The sequence below is a fragment of the Scleropages formosus genome, chromosome 14, assembly GCF_900964775.1.
Source record: "Scleropages formosus chromosome 14, fSclFor1.1, whole genome shotgun sequence".
Classification (NCBI taxonomy): Eukaryota; Metazoa; Chordata; class Actinopteri; order Osteoglossiformes; family Osteoglossidae; genus Scleropages; species Scleropages formosus.
In genome coordinates this window covers 21,158,834-21,176,174 of record NC_041819.1, presented here as the reverse complement: position 1 = coordinate 21,176,174, position 17,341 = coordinate 21,158,834, and the positions used below count along the sequence as shown (strand labels likewise).

Sequence of the window (17,341 nt, the reverse complement as noted above, 5' to 3'; positions counted from 1 at the left end):
AGGATGGTGAAAACAGATGGAGGAGGAGTGTAATCATGGTGAAATTGTGACACCACAGGTGGCACTAGTGCTTCTGTGCACCGAAACCGTAGGCTTGGCCTTGCATCCAAATCCAGCTCAGTCTGTGGTGTTTGCATGTTCTCCCTGTGTCTGAATGGGTTTCTTTTGCTTGCTCTGGTTTCCTCCCACAGTCCAAAACCATGATTCAGGTGGACTGCACAACCTAAATCTCTCTGTGTGTACGTCCGAGTGAATGAATGCGAGTCTCGTACCCTGTGGTGAATTGGGGTCCTCTCCATGGTGCACCCTGCATTAGACGAATGAGTATTGGTAATACTGACAACGGATGGACAGATCAGTGGATGGAGATTGCAATCTACTCGAAACATGAAGCTCAGAAGAACTCTCTAAGTAATAAACAGAAAACTGACTCCATGTTGCAGTGAGTTTCTCTTTTTGTAGAATTTACTGAAAAAACACTGTGGGAGACAAGTGCCAAAGTAAAAACTCAGTGAGGCCTGTATCAGGGTGTCCTGAAATAACCTAGACAAACTCTGTTAGCCAGAGTGGCTCTGTCTGATATATTTTGCTATAAAGCTAGAATCCAGTCGCTTCTGTCCATACATCTTGTTCAAGTAGCTGCTGAAAAGAATCCCAGCCTTGCCAAGTGCCTCCCTGCCTGGAACCTGTCAACCTGCTGGTATTTTCTGCTTTCCCCATTACGCAGCAGTTGCAAATGGGGAACTGCCAGCAGGTCCAGGTAAACAGACCATTTTCATGTCCTGATTACGTAATGTCTACAACCACTTGTCCCAAGTTGGGTCGCAGCAAGCAAGAGCCTAACCCAGCAACACAGGGTGCAAGGCTGGGGGAGGCAGAGGGGACACCAGTCCACCACAAGGCATCCCGAGCAGGGCTCGAACCCCAGACCCACCAGAGAGCAGGACCTGGCCAAACCCATTGTGCCACTGCACCCCCATGTTCTGACTATTCTTGCATAAAGGTTGTTCTCTTCACCATCCACTTCTGCTACATGTTCCCCTTCTGCATAACCAAAGACATGACCTTAAAAACAATATATAATTACTGACAAATTAATCAATAATTTAATGATTGAAAATCTCTCTCACTTCAGCTGTAACAATGCGTTTGAGTAACTTGAATTGGGTGCGACGTATGAGCATTGTTCCAGCTCCACAAGAAAAATTCAGTATTGATCGAGTAACTTGCGATTGCTGACATCAGGTTCGATACTCTGAGCTTAACAACTTGTACCGTTTCTTAACAATTATGTTGTTTATTACAGAAAATGACCGTCAGAACTGCAACGCTATTAATCAGCTCAGTAAACAATGCGGGCCATGCAGTCTAAGAGTCAGCAGTTAATGGGTTGGACTTCTTCCTTTCTTTGCTCTGCAGGAATAAGTGAGGAGGGACAGCTACAGCGTGGACTATGATTCTGTGGCATGGCTTTGGCGTGGTTGCCTCCACGAGGCATATTGGGAATTGCTTGCTGCTCTCCGTGTCTCTCATAGCGATCCATGCCAACACGAACCTTGAGTCTTCAACAGATGGCCCCTACATGTGGAAGGCAGGTAAGGGCCGGGTTTCTTTTTTACCAGCCATGACTGACCAACACATTCGGGGTCAGGTCAGCTGTTAGACTCATTTTCTCATCTCTTGCAAGACCTGAATAAAATTGCTCCCACTCTAATCTCAGTGAATGCATGTCGAAAGCCATTACCTGAAACAAATGAAAGCAAATCACACACCTAAATCCCATCTCATGTCTTGCACCTGTGCAATGCCTGTAATAACTAAAGGTACTTTAGGGCCAGATTTTCCAAGCTTTTTACAGCTGCGTGATTTTGCACCTGTTTTTCCTGAAGAGAAAACAATGAGATAATAATCATCCATCGCTGACAATCACTTGTTCTGAGTGGGGTCGCGGCGAGCCGGATCCTAACCCAGCAACACAGGGCACAAGACTGAAGGGGGAGGGGACACACCCAGGACGGGACGCCAGTCCGTCGCAAGGCACCCCAAGCGGGGCTCGAACACACAGCGGGCACCGGCTGAACTAGCTGCACCACCACGACCCCCAGATAATAAGAAAATCAAAAAAGTTAAGACAAGACAAGGGTAAAGCCAGACAAGTTTACGGTTTTGACGTTGTCCTTCATTCATACACACTGTCTGAAACCGCTTGTCCCAAGCGGGGTCGCGGCGAGCTGGAGCCTAACCCAGCAATACAGGGCGTAAGGCTGGAGGGGGAGAGGATACACCTAGGACGGGCACCAGTCCATCACGAGGCACCCCAAGCAGGACTTGAACCCCAGACCCACCGGAGAGCTGGACCCTGTCGAACCCACTGTGCCACCGCGCCCCCCTTCATTCATTCATTTTTGGGAAAAAAAAAAAAATCTACTGCTTAAAAGTTATGTTTTAATATTAAATTACGATCTGTTGTATATTTAATTTAGAATGGATCTGCTATTGTTCTGTTATGACAAAGACAGAAGGCATAAGCCTTACCAGTACAGGTACTTCCTCTGGGTATAAAATGTTCCTAGTCAAAATAACAGCATTTCTGAAAAATAGGACAAACGCTCCTACACTCGATATTCATGTACAGGCAATTTCCTCTGAAAGACTTGTTTTGGTTTCAAGCCTTCACAACTTGGAAAAAAAAAAATGTCAGCCTTGAGAGATTCACGTTTGGGAGGGTTGTCTGAATAATCAGACATGTTTTCTCGAGGATGACAGAGCCTCGCTCTGATAGCGGCTGCTGCGGTTTTACAGGTAGTAAGTGGTCAACTGAAGGACCACTTTGCTTTTTTTAAGCAATGACAAGCGGTGCAGAACTCTGGATCCTCACGGTTTCAACCTGTTGTCATTTCTCAGAATACCTAAGCAACAATACACAAGGTATGTGAAGAAGAGGTCAAGTGGCCCAAAATCAGAACACGGCGCTGGTCCACCAACTTCACACACTTTTACCCCATCCCCATTTCATGCTTTCAGGAAACTGTTATGTAGGTACAGCTTTTTGGTCGAGAAGGGAGTAAGACCTTCCAGGGAGAACCGCAGAAGCCTATTCCCTGTACGTTTAGCGATTTCATTCCTCACTCCGCAGCTGGGTAATGAACAGAGCTTCGGATGCTGCTGGAGTGATAAAAAGATTGATGAGTTTCAGTTGAAAGGGCATGGGTTCCAAAGAAGTGTAATCTGAAGCATCCTTATGGTGCAAAGAAGTCTGTGTTTACCTCCTCACAACCCCAAGAGTGAGGCAGCTTTCGTTATTGGACAGAAACTGTCAAGTCTGTCTGGGAGCTAGCAGACGACTCGCCATGTGCTCCTAAATACCACCCCGCAAATCCGCGATAACGTTGGAAAGGATCGCAACGAAGCAAGGCGCGCTCTTCCGTGCTCCTTTTGAAGTCTCGTCTTGTGGCACAAACAAGTATAAATAGTGAATGGGGACGTCATTTGGCAGTTATTTTAACAAATGTGGTCTCGCAGCTTGGTGGCAGGTACAGTTTTCCATTTACATTTCACCGGAGGATTTGCGAACGCGCACCTCGTGCTTATTGGAAAAACGAGCTCGCCTGTCCCTGAATTGCAGCAGCCTTGCTGTGTGAAATCGGAGCATCTCTGCTGCCTTCCGTCAAGGCAAAATCGTGATAATTTTTTTTTAATTGTTCAACTTGTCTTGTGAAATGCCTTCTTAACTGTATTGTGATAACGGAAATGTTTCATTGGGGGGTGCGATATCGACTTTGTCAGGAACTGACAAAACGCACGCCTTCAAATCATAACATCTGTAATGTTGAGTGGTGGATACAATACAAGTCAGTAACAGCACAGGGTCTTTATTTGTTTGACGACTTGCTGTTGTGTGGGAACGCTTGTGGGCAATCCGTATGCTTTATCACAGCACATTACAGTAAGCAAACAGTATTGTTTCATGTCAAAATGATAAGTTGACATATTTCTGAATGCATTGAGTCTTACTGACTGAAAATTATTGCCTAAAAGGATTTTTTTTTATGGCAGTGGTAATTTCACTCATAATTTGAATGTCACGTACCTTGTCATGTCTGTGGTGTGAAACCTGTGATTAACTCCATTCACACTTGCCAGTGAGAGGACCCTTTGCAGACAACCAGCTGTCAGCTTCGAACTTGATTATTGTCCCAGCTGTGAAACCCATGCACAGCTTTTGTGTGTATAAGGGATTTTTGAACTTGAAGGGGCAAAACAATGAATAAATGAAAGCATTCACAGACAGGGTGGACCTCGCTCTGCTCCAGCAAGTCAAAGCTCCCAAAATACGCTCAAGGCCGAGTATCCTTCGTAGGGCAGCCATCACTCAGCAGCCTGGAAACTCTCTACAGACCAAACTCTAGTTTGAGTCACCAGCTTGGAACCCATCTGGACACTGGCCTTTCGCCATAATCCAAAGCCTGGAGAGATTTTACAGACTGGACTCCAGTGTCCTTCGCAAGCCTGGATGTCCTCTACAGACTGGCCTCTTGCCCCAGTCTGTCCGGGATGCATTCTACACCCCAGTTTCTCCCAACAGCTTTCCAAATTATGAGTCATTTTATAGGGACCTTCTCACTTTAGAGTGCAGGCCATTCCACTGCTGGAGCCCAGTTAAATTCTTTGTTTCAAGACAGCTGAAGAGAATCCCATTGCTACCACAAGACGGCTATTTAACTTTCCCTGTCAGATTATTTCCATTTTTACCTCCTCTCCTGTTCGCATGAATTCCGATGAATTCCCTGCTGCTTCATTTGAACCAGCCACTAACCTTGAAATCAAATGACACACAACCACATTTTTAAAACAGTGCACAATAGGAAATATGCTGAAGTCTTATGCCTATTAGTGAAAGCTGCAATGTGTGTCCAGCCCTATCAGGGCTCTATATAATGGTTGCTGCAGCCTGATCCCATGTTCACATAATATGATATTAACAGTACACACACACACACACACATTTTCAGAACCGCTTGTCCCTTACGGGGTCACGGGGAACCGGAGCCTACCCGGCAACACAGGGCGTAAGGCCGGAGGGGGAAGGGGACACACCCAGGACGGGACGCCAGTCCGCCGCAAGGCACCCCAAGCGGGACTCGAACCCCAGACCCACCGAAGAGCAGGACTGCGGTCCAACCCACTGCGCCACCGCACCCCCTGATATTAACAGTATATTAACATAAATGAAACTGGTACGGAGGGAAATGTAACCACCTGTCCATGAGACATTATTAATCTGTCTATATGTATAAGACCCTGAGCAAAAGTCAATATCATACCCTTCTTTGCTGAATAACAGAATCCCTGCATGATAAAAACCATGTCTCCCAGTGAGTAATGTCTCTGAAATGATACAGGACTAGCAAGAGTCGTGAACATATGTGCATCGGGTCCATCAGGTGCTGGAGTTTGGTGCTCCTAGCATCACAGGACTCTTGCTGTGCTGAGTTTTAGGGATTTGTTCAGTCTCTCTCTAAAGGCATCATAAAGCCAAGGTATGTCATCTTCTTCATCCTCAGCGGTCCATCGACCCTGACCGACGCCGTGTTAGATGAGCTGACTTTCCCAGCCCACAGGAAGATTTAATTATTTCTGTCACACACGGCCCCAGACAACATTAAAGTTGCAGTGGCACCCAGGGCCCCCGAACACATCTGAGATGCACAACGGCGCCAGTGAACGACACAGAATTGGCAGAAGTGTACTTTAAAGATCTGGGGACAGTCTTGCAGGAGTTCTGCAAAGAGCATCAGTGTGTAAATTTACCTTCCAGGATGTACATTTTTACCACTTTATATGCTCCAGAATCCACGACATAATTACAGTTTATGAACTGTTTCATCAAGCAGTGATTTCATATGTAACCTTAAAGAAGACTGAGGCTGTCTTAAGGCTATTTAAATAGGTCTGGCTGTGAAAAGATGACAGTATTTGAGTTGTGTCTAGATGAAGTATATACTAAAATACTGTTCTAAATACATTTTTTATATAGTATTACAATAAACGTTAAAACTGGACACTGCGGTCTGTTTATGACTCAAGGACTCATGACCAATTTTTCTCCAATTGTCATCATCAAAAACATTCTTTAAAATTCCTCTTTTCAGTCCCACCTCCATCCTTTTTATGGACTTAAATATAATAATAAAGACAACGTTTATCCTTGATTACCCAGCTGATTCATACTGGAAAAATTCTTTAAGATGGAGAAAAGTTTTTTCTTTTCTTATTTGCTGAAATGTCATATCTGCCTTTCCATTTTCATATCAAAAGTGTGTACACAAGGTTTTCTTACATATCTGCTCATTCATTATAAATTCTTAATAGAAGACCAAAAGTATATAATTCCAGTTGATTTACTAAATTGCTTTGTGATCTTAGCTGAGAATTTTTTTGGACAAGGATTAAGGAATAGCTAAAGACACCCTTCAGTATTGCTCTACACTCAAGAATACTCTGATGAGATGCCTCATGTCTCAAGGATACCAGTAACTGTGAGATGGACCGGAATATTCCGAGCATTAAACGGGAATTGTCAAGGAAGGCTAGTCATTCTGTCTGCGCTTTCTTTTAACCAGTGGGCTCCACATCGTTCCTCACAAAAGAGTGATTCAAAATAGGCTAAGGAACATGGTGCTCTAAGAAATGTTGCTTGAATCCTCAACAATAGGCTCACATAGACTTTGTTGAGAGCTTGCATGGCTCTATATATCTTAGGACCTGCAGAATCTTCATTTCTTCAGTTACTTCATCGATGTGTCATATATATTTATATCTTTTCTTCATCACACAATATGGATTTATTGCCAGAGTATCACCTCCATGGAGATACAGCCCCCCTAATACCCACCTGGAGAATTATATGATAAAGTTGCCACTCAGACAACATACAAATTAGACATGAGAACTTTCAGCAGACAAAGAGTGCTTTCAGGCACGATTCCAAAGAAGGAGAAATCAATGGGAGTTTTATTAAGGAGGGAAGGTTCGTTTAAAGCTCTTTGTTGCGGAATCTCGGCAGCTCGGGCAGATTATCGGCCGAACAAGTATCCCAGGCAACCCAGCAATTTATGTCTTTTCATCTTTTTATCACATTTTTCATTGCAGTCATGTATATCTATGTGTACTTACACACACACACACACACACACACACACACACACACACACACACACATACATAATAATATAGAGTTAGAAGCAATACACTAAGATAGCTCATATATATATATCTACATACATAAAACAAGGGCAAAAGGTTATGATATGTCACAAGTGTGGTCAAGTAGCACTATCTAAGAAGTTCTAAAAAGCATCTAGATATTCCAAAATTCCTTTAAGTTGCCCTTCAAATCAAACATTACTTCTCATAGTGGAAGAACATTCAGCACTCTAGCCATCTACATGTTTACACAGGGAACTTCAGGTGTAGACCTCAACAATAAAGTATATTTCCATGTCAAATATCTAATAATCATTCATTCCATAACTTCATGAAAAAGAGAGTTTGAACTGTAGATAAGAGTGTAGAAGAATGCTTCAATTTTTAGTTAAATGAGGAATGGGGCATTTAGGAGATGGAGTGATAAGGCAAACAATGGAACAGCCCTCATTTATTCAGGGGTTGGAGGACTTCTGCCATGGTTGCTGGTGTCTCAGTACAGACTCATCAGCCTCTCCTGGCGATCTTTGGGCATGGTCCATCTCTTAAGTTCATTTAATGCAGAAATGTTCATGTTCTATAACTTTGACATCAGAACTGTTGAATAACGGATAAACTTTCACGCAGCTACTCATGTAATGTAAATCTATAATTGAAAAAAGTTAGGAAGGTGATTAGGAATTGTTTGTTTGAAAAAACCTTTATGTAGCTACTCGTGTGATGTACATTGGTTCATATGATGGAAATAAATTAACTGTGCTTTAGACTCACACGTTTGCAACTAGGTCTCTCTTTCTGCTGATGTGATGCACACATATTTATTTTCTATGAGATGTACGTCGTTTCGGAAAAAAGTGTCTGCTAAATGAATAATGTGAATGTAAATGGACACTGCTGCCGTGGTTCTCTTTCAGTTGAATCCAACAATCACAAGTTGATGAGCTACATAATTTGAAAGTGATTTGTACCTGTTGGATCTCCATCAGGGTCTGAAGAAGCATGTGCCACAGAAGATTAAGTGCAGAGAAGGGTAATTTCCATAGCGTTCTGTAGGTGCTTTTACAAGCGCTCTGTCTACTGTTCAGGCCAGGGGTGAGAAATCCGATGTGGCGTATTGATTCAAAGTTAAAAATATGTCACCGCAATTATCCCCATTACATAGGGCACATCACCTTTAAAAGTCAATCCTTTTATCTTAAACATCACGCTGTAAATAAATACTCTTCTGTGGTGATCGATCGTGACCAACAGAAGGAAAACACACCAGGGTGTGTATCGGTGTGCACAATTTTTCCTCTCTAGCTGAAGATCCTAAAGTGCAGGTGTCTCGGCGACATCCATTCCAGTCTTCGAAGGATCGTCCCCGAGAAGGATGTTAGCTGTCGATTTTTCCAAGCGCTTGTAAAAATTTTATTTGTGCCATCAGCACACATCAAATTCCGAGTTCCGGTGCCACACCTGATTGTGACCTCACTAGGGTCGTCAGAGAGACTGACATCATATCCCCATGGGTCTGCTGAAAAACCTGCCATCCCCGCCCTGCCACCGACGAGACTTCTCAAAGCACCCTTGTCCTGATCCCGTGAGAGAAGTCTTACCACCGTGCTCCAATTTCAGAGCAGCGCCTGTCTAAGAAGATCTTTTCATGCAAGGAGCTGAATGTGGGATTGTTAAGGTGCTTTCGGAAATGAATTTTCATATTACATAACTCACAAACGGGGGCAAGAGGTTTGCGGCTGAAGGCAGGTGGTCGTGCATAAAATTTGGTTATTCCATTTCTCTGGGGGATGAACTCGACTAAATTATTGAATTCAAATATTTGGATTCCAAGTTATGATACAATAATTAATTGATACATTGTGAAACCAATTAGAACAGTGTGGGCAGGGGAAGGATTTCCTCGTATTTGTATTTAAAGTAGGGCAAGGGCTGCTAAATATCTTCAAGCAAGGGAATCGGAGGTGAGTCCAGATTGTGGTAATGAGGCCAGTGCCGGCCTGGTGGGACAAGGGTCCAAGAGATGGGAAGACAACAGGTGGGTATGCAGAGTGGCTCAACAGATATAGAAAGATGAGTGACAGTGACGTCTCTCCAGCACCTGAGACCTGTCAGTTTGCCCTGGTGTAGACAGATACCAGGTGAGGAGAGGACACAGTGTCAGTTCACATAGCTGTAAATCCAAGCTTTTTTCAACACTGCAGCCAATCGCCATATTCCAACTCATTTTACTTTGAGATTTTACGTCTCCAGTTTGATGTTTCAGGTGAAGCGGATAATAATAGGAAAAATGACACAAATTCTTCCAATGTTGCAACCTTTAAGAATAAAATACCGCTGCCTGCTAATTTTCTTTTCTTCAGCCATGCATTACAGCTGCCTGTTAACTCACTGATGCAGCCATAGAAGTGCTTTTGCATATTTATACACTGCATTTTGATTGTAATAGTGGTTAAAAAAAGAACTTCATTTCAGAAAGGTGTGGTCTATATAGCAATCAAGTACCTTTCAAAGTAATCGTATTTCTTTGGCGACTGCAATTATACTAAACACATTAACCTTCTGCACTTAAAACTCGTTCACTTGCCCCTTTATTGGAAAAGGTACTGCTACGAATGTAGCAGTAAGTTAGTGGGAAGCCGCACCACATGGCCGGGAAACACAGTTATCGGGCTGCCATACCATGTGGCTGAGGAACGTAATTAGTTAACATCAGAAATATACAAAATTACATGGCCAAGAATGGTAGCTAGGATGAGAACTACACGACTAAGAGTGGTAGTTAGTTTTCATTAGAACTATCGGGTAAAAAAAGGTAGGCAGTCAGCATAGGAACTACATGGCTGAGAAAGGTAGTTAGCATTAGAATTATACGAGTAAGGACTGTAGTTAGTTGTCAGAGCTACAAGGCTAAGAAAGGTAATTAGTCATTATTATAAGTACATGGCTAAAAATGGTTGTTAGCATCAGAAGTACATGCTAAGGAACGGCAATTAGGATCAGAACTACATGGCTAAGAGCTGTAGTCAGTTTTCATTAGAACATTTACGTTTACTCATTTAGCAGACGCTTTTCTCCAAAGCGACGTAGATCTCAGAGAAATAAAATTTGTGCATTACATTAGGGGAAAGAGAAACATAGTTGCAGACATGTGATTCGTAAGTGAACTTAGTTTGTTTCTTTCCAATTTATGTACCGATGTCCATCGCACAAGTGGGTGCATAAAACTCAGAATAGACAATTCCTGATCATCTTCCTATATATATATATATATGTATTTTTTTCTTAAAGCTACACAAAAATTTACATACAATACAGGAGTAGATATACAGTATATACAGGAGTGGTAGAAAAATGAATTACATGGCTAAGGAAGAAGGTTAGCTTCATAATGACACGGCTAAGAACGGTTGTTAGCATCAGAACTATATAGCTAAGAAATGTAGGTAGTCGACATCACAACTGCACGCTAAGGAACGGTAGTTAGGATCAGAACTACACGGCTAAGAGCGGTAGTCCATTTTCATTAGAACTACATGGCTAAGAACGGTTGTTAGCATCAGAGCTATGTAGCTAATTAAAATAGTTAGTCGGTATCGGAAGTACACGGCCAAGACAGGTACTTTGCGTGCTGCCACACTGCTTGGCGGAGAGATGGAGTCGGAAGGCCATCGTGGCACGCGCTTCAAAAAGCCAGTTAGCGGGCAGCTATAGCACACATCTGCTGGAGGATATGCCTGCGCCACATGGGCCTTCCTCGTGGACTCGATGAGATCCTGTTCCTGTCACATTCTTTTTGAGTGAAGAGAAAATGATAATACTGTTGTTTACATCTGGGCATTACCGCCAGGGAGAGGCATTCAATTAGCGCTCGTTTTCAATGGCCGATCTGCCTGGAAGGCTGGCGGTATAGAAGCTGTCAGGGCCGGCAGTTTCCACAGTAACTTATGGATGCTTTCCCCGGAGCTTTTGCGTTACTCAAAGAGACCTCTTTATTGTCGGCATCATATTTTTTTATTTATTATTTTATTTGCTTGTTTAGCAGATGCTGTTGCCTGAAGCACACATTTCGGCTCTAAGCGCTTGCCTATTTACACAGCGGGATATTTACTGTAGGAATTCAGGTTAAGTGCTCTGCTCAATCGCACCACAGCCGTTCTCCTCCCTGGGAAACGTTTGGTGCTCTGCCTCATGCTCTGGTATAAATACAGGTCAAGAACTAATAACTAAGTAATGACATCTCAAGATCCTAAAGTAGTCCTGTGTTCTGGACCATTTGTGTGTAGCCCATAACCAGCAATCACTGGTCCACCAGCAGCCATTATGATTATTTGAGAGTGACATATCAGATGTCTTGATCTTCCCAATAGCCGATGATGGAATTTACTCAGTTTTTTATAAATACTGTTATTTATTCTTTATTTTTAATGGCGTGGCATTGCGGGTCCTCCTCTCGGGTGGGTCTGGGGTTCGAGTCCCGCTTGGGGTGCCTTGCGGTGGACTGGCGTCCCGTCCTGGGTGTGTCCCCTCCCCCTCCGGCCTTACGCCCTGAGTTGCCGGGTAGGCTCCCGTTCCCCGCGACCCCGTATGGGACAAGCTGTTCAGAAAATGCGTGTGTGTATTTTTATTTACCTAGTATTACCTAGTGTATGGGGGGAGGGGTGGAAGTGTGGGGCGCAGCAGGCTTGGCTGGTGCCCACTGTGTAGCGGGCCTGGGGTTCGAGTCCTGCTTGGGGTGCCTTGCAACAGACTGGCGTCTCGTCCTGGGTCTGTCCCCTCACCCCCCCTCGGCCCTGTGCCCCGTGCTGCTGCGTAGGCTCCAGCTTGCCGCGGCCACGCTCGGGACAAGCAGCTTCCGACTGTGTGCGTGTGTGTGAAACATGTTGGCTTGTACTGTTGTGGTTATAGCTGCTGCTGAATCCAAAGGTTGTGGGTTCAAATCCCACACCCAGCTATTGTACCTTTGAGTAAGGCACTTTTCCTGAATTGCTTCAGTGAAATTACCCAACTTTTTTTAATGGGTAAAGAATTATAGGTCGCATAACACTTCAAATCACTTTGGAGAAAAGCATCAGCTAAATGAATACATGTAATGTGGTACTGCACACTATAGAAAGTACAATCAGTACTAACTTGTCAGTTTCCCCTAGCAGGGTAAGGAGGCTGAAAGACCTTGTATTCTTCTTGTTTTGGGTACAAGTAGATAAATTCCAGGCTGCGTCATAAGGCAGAGGAGAGACGTGCAAGATGCACACAAGGTACACGAGCACATTAACATCAACATGTGTGTACGTCAGTGATGGATAACACCTGGTGAAATTCTGAGGGAGCAGTAATAAACCATTTTTAAGCTTTATTGTGCCTCATCATCGAGTCTCTAAAGCACTAAGAACTGCCTGGCAAAAGATCAATTCCAACACCGATCAATACATTTATGGGGAGCAAGGATGCCAGTGAGCATGACATTCAGGGTATGTGAGCCCTCCTGATTGGCTAAGACAACCCTGTAGAGATTAAACTTCTCTCTTATCTCCATGTAATGCAAAATAACCATCGCAGATAAGAAGGTACAGTCTGACAGGGAGACGCCACATGTCTGTGTTGAGGGCTAACGGGATCGGGCCCAGTGCATGCTGGATAATTGGAAGAAGTATGATGATGCCTCACTGTTCCACAGAAGGTCACCTTATGCTCTCCCTGTGGCTTATACCCAGTCTTATATCATCTTTGAATTGGCCAGTGGCATGGGGAGAAGGGTATCATTTTCTCTAATAATAACTTACTTTAATTCCCTAAAACAAACTAAATTGAATACAACTGGGGTAGCATGATCGTTGCATTTGTAGCCGTGGACTTGTCACCTTAAGGTTGCTGGTTTAAGTCCCAGAAGTGGGTCCAAGCTGAACATTTCCTTCTGTATAAATGGGAAAAACTGTGAGTAACTCTGAATATGAGTCAGACTACGCATTCTGATGACAATAGACCTGGTAGTGTGGCAGGCAAAACCAATGTCCAGCCCAGCCCTTCCTTATGATAAGCAGTTACTGATACTAAATGACTGGATTATTCCACTATATGGCACAAAAGAGGGAGACTTCATTTGGGGGCAATAGGTGGGGTAGTGTTCAAACATGCTTCCTTGCACTTGAAGGACCATGGTTCAAATCCCCCCCCTCTGTAATAGTACCCTAAATTTCTCAAATAAAAAGCTGCTGTAGAAAACCATTAGAAGTAGCTTAGTGTATGGATGTAACAAAAGTCGCTTTCGGAGAAAAGTGTCAGCTAAATTAATAAATGTATATGCAAAAAGTCCAGTTATGTTCGGACACCTCGTTAGTGGTCACGGTTGAAAAAAAGTATGTTCACATACTAATAGACAATAACACCCTGAGGCCAGCAATCCTGGAGTGTGTCACTTCTGTGGGTCAAACTTGAGCAAGCTCCGTGGGAAGCCAGCTGTGAAACACAGCAGGGAGTAATATAAACAGTCTGTCCTTATTTGTAAACATAAGTAAAAAGGTGACTGTTGCATAATGTAGAGGGTTGAGCTAATGTATTTCTAGTTATGAGGCTGGATTTATTCTATAAGGTGTGTGTGTCCTTTGCAGGGGTACTGTAAACCCATACCTGGCTTTTACCTTCAAAACACACACACACACACACACACACACACACACATTGTCTGATCCGCTTGTCCCATACGGGGTCGCGGGGAGCCGGAGTCTAATCCGGCAACACAGGGCGTAAGGCTGGAGGGGGAGGGGACACACCCAGGACGGGACGCCAGTCCATCACAAGGCACCCTAAGCGGGACTCGAATCTCAGACCCACCGGAGAGCAGGACCCGGTCCAACCCACTGCACCACCATGCCCCCCGACCTTCAAAACACGTGGCAAATTCAGAAACTTAAATAAGTTATGAACATGATCAGAAGATGTTTGTGTCCTCCCAGAATTTGAGCCATGTGAGGCCACAATGAATGTTAATACACATGCCACACCAGTTCCGCTTGGATGGTGATCCATGTAGAACAACAAAGAATGGTGGGTTCGAAGAATAGTGTCCTAATTACTTTATATGGGCGGCAGCAGATTGATACCATTCAAACTGTCACCACTGGGCTGGAGTAAGGGAGGAAAATGTAATTTTGTGAAATGTTACCCTATACAATGAGCTTTTTTGATTATGAGCAGAAATTAATGCGGGAAATCTTTTACGTGGTTTCTGCATTGGAACAAAAGGAGCCATTAATGCATTGTTATAATTTCCCTATGTACAGGACCACCACTTTTCCAACGGTCTTACGGTAGGTTGCTGCCAACAGCAAATACTCCAGAAGTTAATGTATCAAGGAGTTTAACTAGCTGGGGGATGAAATTGTTATATAACAATGAGCGACAACTTGCGGCACGGATTGTTCTAGGGGTTTTGTTGAAGCACAATGTACTGAGCCAGTGAGTAATGTGTAATCAAGGTAATCGAGAGGATACCAGGCAGCCAAATGAGAGAAGTGAGGAGGTGTGTCAGAGAAAGAGAACAGTTCGCTCCATCTTAGAAATTTCCTTGTCTTTTGTGGCTTTTTGGTATATTTTCCATTAAACTCCCAAACCTCCGAAACCCAAGGAGTGTGAGAGGTGGATGGTTTTCACTTGAGACCCATCAGTTTTCCATGTTGTTATTATTTTTAGCCGTTATTTACTTGACGTCTTTGCTCAAGGTGACTCACGATGTTAGTTAAGCAGCTACCCAATGATTTGCCCATTAATAGAGAAGGATGTTCTTGTGCGAATTTATTGCGAGTACTTTCTTCAAAAGTACTACCATGGAGTGCACTTTGGCTCAGGCACCTAATCTTGTACTGGCACTTTACCTGTTCAAATCTGCTCTTGGTGCCAAATCTGTACCTTGGAAAATATTTGAAATGCCACTGAAGGAAAAACATCAACTTTTATTAGTTCATAAGAGATTGACACTGGCATGCAGCTATGAAACAGAAGGTTGCTGGTTTATGTCTCAGGAGGTACTCCTAAACCCTTGAGCCATGGTCTTCTCCTGAGTCATGTCAGTAAACATAATTAAATAACTATAAATAACAGCAGGCGTCTTTTGTCAGGAGAGCAGCTTTCTTCCTTCCCTGGAATACTGGTGTTGAGGAACTGAACTGAACTAAACTGGTTTCTAAATGAAGAACTTGGAATTACACTTTGTTCTGTGCTCCAGAAACATCTCATAAAGGCCTGAAGATGTTTAGTAATTGAAAATGCTCCGGTAGTGTGTGAATGACAGGGAGAAAGATGTTTCACTCTGTCTCTGTGGCATCTGCATGATCACCCCATGTCTGTGAGGGTTTTCTCCACATGCTCTGGTTTCCTCCCACACTCCACAGACATACTGTTCAGGCTCACCCATTGTGTGTGAGTGACAGAGAGTGTGTGCTCCACTGATGTATGGATAAGTGACGCATTGTAAGTAGTGTGTCTAGCAGTGTAAGTCACCCTGGGTAAATAAGGTGTGGGCTGATAACATTGCAAGATGTTCTTTGAAAGATTCCGCTGGAGAAAAGCATCCGCTAAATGAATAAACATAAACGTAAACATGGACATTTGAATTTCACCTGGCTTGTTAGATATTCCTGTTACTGTCTTGTAAAATAAAAACAATGTGAGAGATCTTTGTTTCATGCCATAGGAAACACCTTATGATGATGAAACTAATAATAATAACAATAATTAAAATTAAACCTTATTATTATTGCTGTGGGGGCGTGGTGGCGCAGTGGGTTGGACCGGGTCCTGCTCTTTCGTGGGTCTGCGGTTCGAGTCCTGCTTGGGGTGCCTTGCGATGGACTGGCATCCCGTCCTGGGTGTGTCCCCTCCCCTCCGGCCTTACTTTACCGGGTAGGCTCCGGTTCCCCGTGACCCCATATGGGACAAGCGGTTCTGAAAGTGTGTGTGTGTATTATTGCTGTTGTGCTTATTTATTCATTCATTGCTTCCATGTCATTATCCCTATTGTTGTTACTTATTCATGTTCCTATTTCCTTTCTTTTTCTCCTTCTCCTGTCTGTAGAAAAATAATTCCAAATAAACTTCTTATTCTTCTTATTATTATTATTTTTTTTTTTTTCTCCAGGAATCAACGTTTCAGTGTGGTTATGGGTAATGGGTGGGTTTGACATGAGGCAGCTTCACCAAGGAGTGTATTGGTTTACTGTAAACTCACTGTATATGGGGGAAAAATTACTTCATATTCCTTGGCCACAAGACTGTCCACACTACTGCAGATCCACCATCATATTTAACACCTGACAGCAGACAGTGCCGGTTGAAGGAATCCTTTGTCTTTCTCCAAATATAAATCTGTCCAGCGGTAGGGAAAAAGAAGCATGATGCCCTACTTTTCCATTTTCTGCAGCCCCCCAGAGGGGGGATACTGGCCCTCTCCAGGGAAGAGAACCCAACCGTACTCTTAGGCTCAGCAGACAGCGTGGTGCTGCTTCGCTGACGGGGTCCTTATTGCACTTGCTGGTTTCTGTTGCCATCACAGACTATGAGAGACCAGCTGGCTGTTTTTTTTTTAATAATTGCCCCATTCAGGATGCTGCCAGGCCCCACAGCAGCAGTGTCGCCATCGATCGTCTCTTGCCGGGTGTAAATTGAAGGGAGAAGGTGCACCGTTTGTTTACACTATGTCAATTTCACACAGACTAATGAGATGTAATTACGGCGTGCATAATTGGTAGAAGCCATGCAGTCGCTTACAATAGAGGCATTGGGGATGAAAAGAGATGAGAATTAATGTGAAGAGAGAGCTTGTCAATAACAATTATTAAATTCCATTTCGTTCAACGTTCCTCTTGTAGTTTCATGAAAGGGAACTGGCTTTTTTGGAGGGTCAATTCCAGTGGATGCACCAAGTTACGTTCTCAATACTATGCCTTTTTGAACATGCTATTGAAACTTTGCAGGTATTTCTATTCAACAACCTACGTTTCGGTGTATTCTTAATGAGGCAGGTCTAACTAACACCCCTGGTACACAACAAACCCCCTGGTGTAAATGATCTCTTTCTGCCATAGGCACTGTGGGGGGTGACCTTTCTATCAGCCTCATCATGGGCCAATTAACGCTGCTAACA

At 43.6% G+C, this 17,341-nt stretch overlaps 1 protein-coding gene across 1 annotated transcript in view; it reads left to right on the top strand.

Moving 5' to 3' along the window:
- Positions 1-1,453: 1,453 nt before the first annotated feature.
- Positions 1,454-17,341, top strand: part of LOC108928904 (thrombospondin type-1 domain-containing protein 7B-like) — a 119,293-nt gene continuing 103,405 nt past the window's right edge. The window contains exon 1 of the mRNA XM_029258159.1: positions 1,454-1,595. Coding sequence (XP_029113992.1) covers positions 1,454-1,595 — 142 coding nt within the window. The remainder of the gene's footprint in view (positions 1,596-17,341) is intronic.